The sequence below is a fragment of the Pteropus alecto genome, unplaced genomic scaffold, assembly GCF_000325575.1.
Source record: "Pteropus alecto unplaced genomic scaffold, ASM32557v1 scaffold320, whole genome shotgun sequence".
Classification (NCBI taxonomy): Eukaryota; Metazoa; Chordata; class Mammalia; order Chiroptera; family Pteropodidae; genus Pteropus; species Pteropus alecto.
The window spans coordinates 724,753-729,737 of NW_006429963.1; the positions used below are offsets into that span (position 1 = coordinate 724,753).

General features: G+C 55.2%; 1 protein-coding gene across 3 annotated transcripts in view; it reads right to left on the minus strand.

Moving 5' to 3' along the window:
• DNAJB6 (DnaJ heat shock protein family (Hsp40) member B6) overlaps positions 1 to 4,985 on the minus strand; it is a 47,860-nt gene that overhangs the window by 25,475 nt on the left and 17,400 nt on the right. For 2 of the 3 annotated variants that reach the window (XM_025044874.1, XM_025044876.1), the window contains exons 4-6: positions 3,717 to 3,776; positions 2,818 to 2,928; positions 937 to 1,041 (exon numbers count right to left, since the gene is read on the minus strand). In XM_025044874.1, the coding sequence (XP_024900642.1) occupies positions 937 to 1,041; positions 2,818 to 2,928; positions 3,717 to 3,776 (276 nt within the window). The remainder of the gene's footprint in view (positions 1 to 936; positions 1,042 to 2,817; positions 2,929 to 3,716; positions 3,777 to 4,985) is intronic. The other variant, XM_025044877.1, reaches the window with a different exon arrangement.

Genomic DNA, 4,985 nt, shown 5'->3' on the forward strand with positions numbered 1-4,985 from the left:
CGTCCGCCCACCCAGGCTCCGCAGGCCACGCCATCTGGCCGTCGGTTCTGCATGCCCCAGCCTCACAAGGCAGACGCCACTAGGAAGGGGAACGTGCTGACGTGAGCGGGCCGTGCGGCCTTGGCATTCCCACGTGAGAGCACAAGTAAAAAACAGGCCGTGCCCAGACGTGCCCCAGCCAGCGTGTCCTGCAATGACGCTGATGAACAAAAGGCACCACTGTTAGCTACTTTTCTATCTTAGAGCAGTATTTTTCTGAGCCCTGTGACAACAAAGACGTGATCCTAATTCAAGCGCATGAACCTGACTCAGAGTGTCTGATCAACATTCTGACGAGGGCTCATTTCTGTGTTCTCCATGTTCGGGGAGTAACCTGAAGTCAGCTAACCTCAGATGTCTGTCTGGCTTACACCTTCCGCTTCAGGGCCAATATTCATGCTGCTCTTAGACTCAGCCTCCACCACCTCTCTTGGGAGGGCATCTACCATTATGGACACTTCAGCATCAGGAGAATCCCAGGCCCAAGTCCTCTCTGTCCCAATGTGCCGACTCCCCCGGCTTGGTCCTCGGGCACAGGACTGAGTACAGCCGGTCCGACACCCTTCACGTCCCGACCTTCCCAGCGGCTCTCTGGTTCTCTGAGCTCCCTCCCCTTACACCCATGAGGCTGAAGGCAGATGTGAGATTTTACATCCTGGTCAATGGAGACTTCAGCTCAGAATGCCTTGTACCGGATTCTGAACAACTTTTTTGGAAGGCAGAACGGGAGAAAAAGAATTGGTCATGTGAAAAATGAAAACTAAAGATAACGTGCTACAGTCAACGAACACTGTGACAGGGCTGAGTAAACCGGGCCTGGATGGCGATAAACCGCCACTAGCGAGCACCCAGGCAGAGCCCCCGGGCCTGCGACCCTCGGGTCTGCACCGAACGTACCGCCGGCAGGCTGCACCGTCACTTCATACATGTAGTAGCCGTGGAGCGCCGTCTTCTCCTGCGTGTACATCCTTAGAGCCTGAAAATGGAAGTCACCCAGAACACCTACAAGAACGGAGTGGAGAAGCATCTCTGCCACACCGGCCCTGGGAAACGGGTCAGGGCTACTGTCAAGGTGTGAGGGTCTCAGCATCCGACAGAGGGCCTGACCTGGAGTCCGGAATCATGCTTCACCTCAACTGGACTCGGGGTCCTGGAGAAGAAACTGCTACCGAGATGCACTGGTCCCTGTAGCCCTCATAGGTGAAGGGCTCATCACACGCACGTTTCTCTAAAGCCTCATAGTTCAGATCGAAGTCATAGGTTAAACAGCTTTTAGAGAAAACAATGTTACTTATTCCTTCACATCTGATCTCTGTACCTTCTTTACAAAGAACGGCTCAGGGAAAATCACTTTTCGCGAGGAAGCGTGGCCTATCTGATTTTTTTCCCAAGGAAAACCACCTGGCCACACGTCAATCACAACAGGACTCTTTCTGTTTACTCCTTTTTTCAGAAAACTATAAGACCTATAAAGCGTGTCTGAGATGCCTGCCTCGGGCTCAGGAGGCCAGCCTGCTTTGCTGCCCCCACTCCTGTACCTGAGACCAAAGCCGGAGGTGGCAGGAGAGCTGGCCCACTCCTCACCTGGCCGCCCTAACGGGACGTCACCCGACACTGCCCTGCTGAAGCAAGACACATCGGACTTTGCTAAGAGCTGAAATGAGACACAAAGGTCGTCACGAGTCGTTCACTGGGAGCCTGTCTGACGCACGTTCTCACATCTACAGCACCAGTAAGTGGGGCGAAGGTCGCAGAAGGACCCCGCGTCCCCCGCCCACGCAAGCATTCCCACGTGGCCTTCGTCATTCCCGTCAGTGACAGAGCTCCCTCACACAAACGTGCGCGACCTCTCTGCCCGAAAGCCACCTTCCTGAAGTTGGGCCGCCCCACAGGGGATGAGGCGCTCTGGCCCGAGGCCTGGCGCGTACCAGGCACATGGGCCGGGAGCCCTCCTGTAGCCCGAGGCGGGCGTCGCCCCCTGGTCTCCCCGTGGTCTCTGCAGACAGAGCTGCTCCGTCTCCGCCTCTTGAAGAGATGGAGGAGTGTTCGGTCTCCTAAACTGGCCTCTCCAGGTAATGGCGGGGTGCACACAAGATGTGTGTCCCCCTCAGTGAGCCAAAGACAAAAGGTCGGCAGCTGCAGAGTGGACCCCAACATCCCAAGTTGCCCAGCACGCCACACACTCTAGACGACCAGCGGGTGTTCTCATCTGTGGCTGTGCCTGAGGCACGTGTGGGCACCGAGCGCCGGGCCTGAGGACCCGGGATGCAGCGGGTGAGACAGTCCCCCAGAGGACCGTTCTCTGGACCACGGGTGCTGTCGGCCCAGCTCTGCGAGCGCCGCCCCTTCCAGACCAGAGCCAACGGTCAGCACTGCGGCCAGCGCCCACCACCACGGCACGCGTCAGAAGAGGCCAGTTTCTGGACCAAGAGGCTCAGCACAGTGCCTGCCGTGAGGTGTGGGGCCCGTCAGCAGGCTGCCTGGACCCGGCTGTGGAACGGGAATCGGCCTGCGAGCCCCGGCTCCCGCCCTGCCTGCCGCCTAGCACCGGCGGCAGAGGAAGCTCGCTGGCTGCGCACGGCGAAGCGAAGAACCTCGCGGTGGCGTGCAGGCGCACACTCACTAGAGTCCTCGGGGAGGACGCCAGGTCTAACACACCCACGCTGCTCTGACACCGAGTCACATGACAGGACACACAGCGACAGGACAAGGCGGCACCACAGCCTTCCTGTGAGTCACGGAGACCCCAAGTACGTGCCGGCCAGACAACGAACTTACCGAAGAAGTCGAATGAGAACGGGTCCCTTCCGCCGAAAAAGTCCCTGAAGACGTCATCTGGGTTCCGGAACGTGAAGCCGAACTCAAAGGGACCGTCAAAATGACTGCCACCTACACGAGGACAACACAGCTTTTAGCTCAGGCACTGTTGAGTATGGAACTATTATCTAGAGAACGTTCTATAAATCATGACCTTAAACAAGAAAACATTTCATAAACCTAAGGTTCTGAGGTTTGAAACACAAGCCGCGCTCTGAACGGACTGACCGCGCCTGGCGCGGGTCGTGGTGCTGCAGCGCCTCACGGCGGCCTCGTCACACCCGCAACGCCTCTGACCGTGCCGCCGCCGCTCACGTCAACCCACCTGCATTTGTTATGCAGCTTCATGGGAACCAAGCCTGTCGACAGCTACTCGCACGCCCGTCTGTGGCTGTGGTGGAGCACCACCCCCCGGTGCCAACTGTGACGCTGGCAGGACAGCGGCCCGTGACAGCGGCCACTCATCACACACACATTTAGGCCTCACCACCAGACAGAGTTACTGTAGGTTTGCAGGAGAATCTGATTTTTAAACCTTAAGGATATTTTGACGTAATGTCAAGTACTGATCTGGGTGTGCACACTCCCAATACGTTACTGAAAGGTTGAAAATTATTTCACATCTACAAAAAGTACATCAACTTAAAGTTTCCAGCCTATCGAAAGATTTTTACTAGGCCTTTTTAATGCTATCAATCTCTCCTTCCGCTCCCCAATTCAGCCCATTTTCAAGGCTGCATCTGTATTTACAGAAACATGACTCTGTCCAAGACAGCCAGGCAACTCAAGCCCCGTCAAGGCCTGTCACCAGACTGCCTCCCCATCGCTACCAGGCAGAGAGAGAATCAACGTTTACATACCTCCACCTCCACCGTTTAATCCTTCTTTGCCGTACTTGTCATAGATGTCCCGTTTTTTAGCTATAAATTTTAAAAGAAAAGTCAATAAGGACCAAGTTCCTGTTCCCTCAATACTCAACGACATATCTCCAGAGCTGTAAACAGGTGACCGACACAGTTGTTCCCAGTTTTAACGAGTCAGGCCTCAAACGAAAAGACAGAAGAGGGACAATCTAAACGCATCTCTCCTCAAGAACAGCTCAGAACAAGTTTAGTACCACGAAGCTTAAAAGGTGACTGTGACCGTTACCCACGTCACCCAACTGCCCCCAGAGCCCACGCGCGTCACGCGAGAATGGCATCATGAGCAGACCTCACTGCGCACTTCCCACCCTCGTGAAGGTGCAAAGTGCGTGTTCTAAGTGCCGTAAACAGCTGACACAGACCCCGCCAGCTCGATGCCCCTGCCAGGCACAGCCCAAGGCTCCGTGAGGTGCTCCTGCCCTTTGTCCTCTTACTGGCTGGGTTCTAGAACAAAGAGTTAAAACGCAGCCTGTTTGGACAGGTAGGTTCTCCTGACACAGTATCACCTGTTCTGCCCAAATCTCACGTCCTACCAAACTGCGCTGTCAAGTGACGGCGGAAACAGGCATAAAAGCGAATCAGATGCAGCCAGCTTGGTGGCCAGAGCCCCGTAAGAGCAGCACCTGCACCTGTGAAGAACACACTCACCCCCCACAAAGAACCCGAGAAAACCCCGCAGTCTCTCAAATTTAGCAGGGGCGGGGGGCGAGTTTAAAAGTTCTTTTTCTGCCCAACTTAAAGTCTGGGTTCAGTACTTGGTTTCTGTAATGCTCCGGCCTATGAAACCCATACACCTGGGGGTGCCAGGTGAGCGACACACAGCAGGACGGGGCTCCTGGGGTCTGGCGTCAGTCCAGGCCCATGACCCAGCGGGTGAAGCCTTTAAACGCTTCATTTTAATAAGATAGTAGGTGTCGCTGTTTACGTGCTTTCTCTCATTAGTGACAAAAGTTAACCTGTGAAATAAGGAGTCTGAGCCACCTCTGACACAGAGGACAGGAGGTGTTAGTGTGGTCACGTGATGAACTGCTGACACGAGTGATGGGTAAACAGAGTTCGTTCCAAAATCAAAACTGTCTTTGGAGAATGGCCCTGACCACATGTGGATACACGTGAAGCAGGCGTCCGCTCCCTGTGGGAGGTGAGTCAGCTTCCAACCTTTTAAAATCCTCCGTCCTGACTCACGCCGGGTCGTCGGCTCTGCTT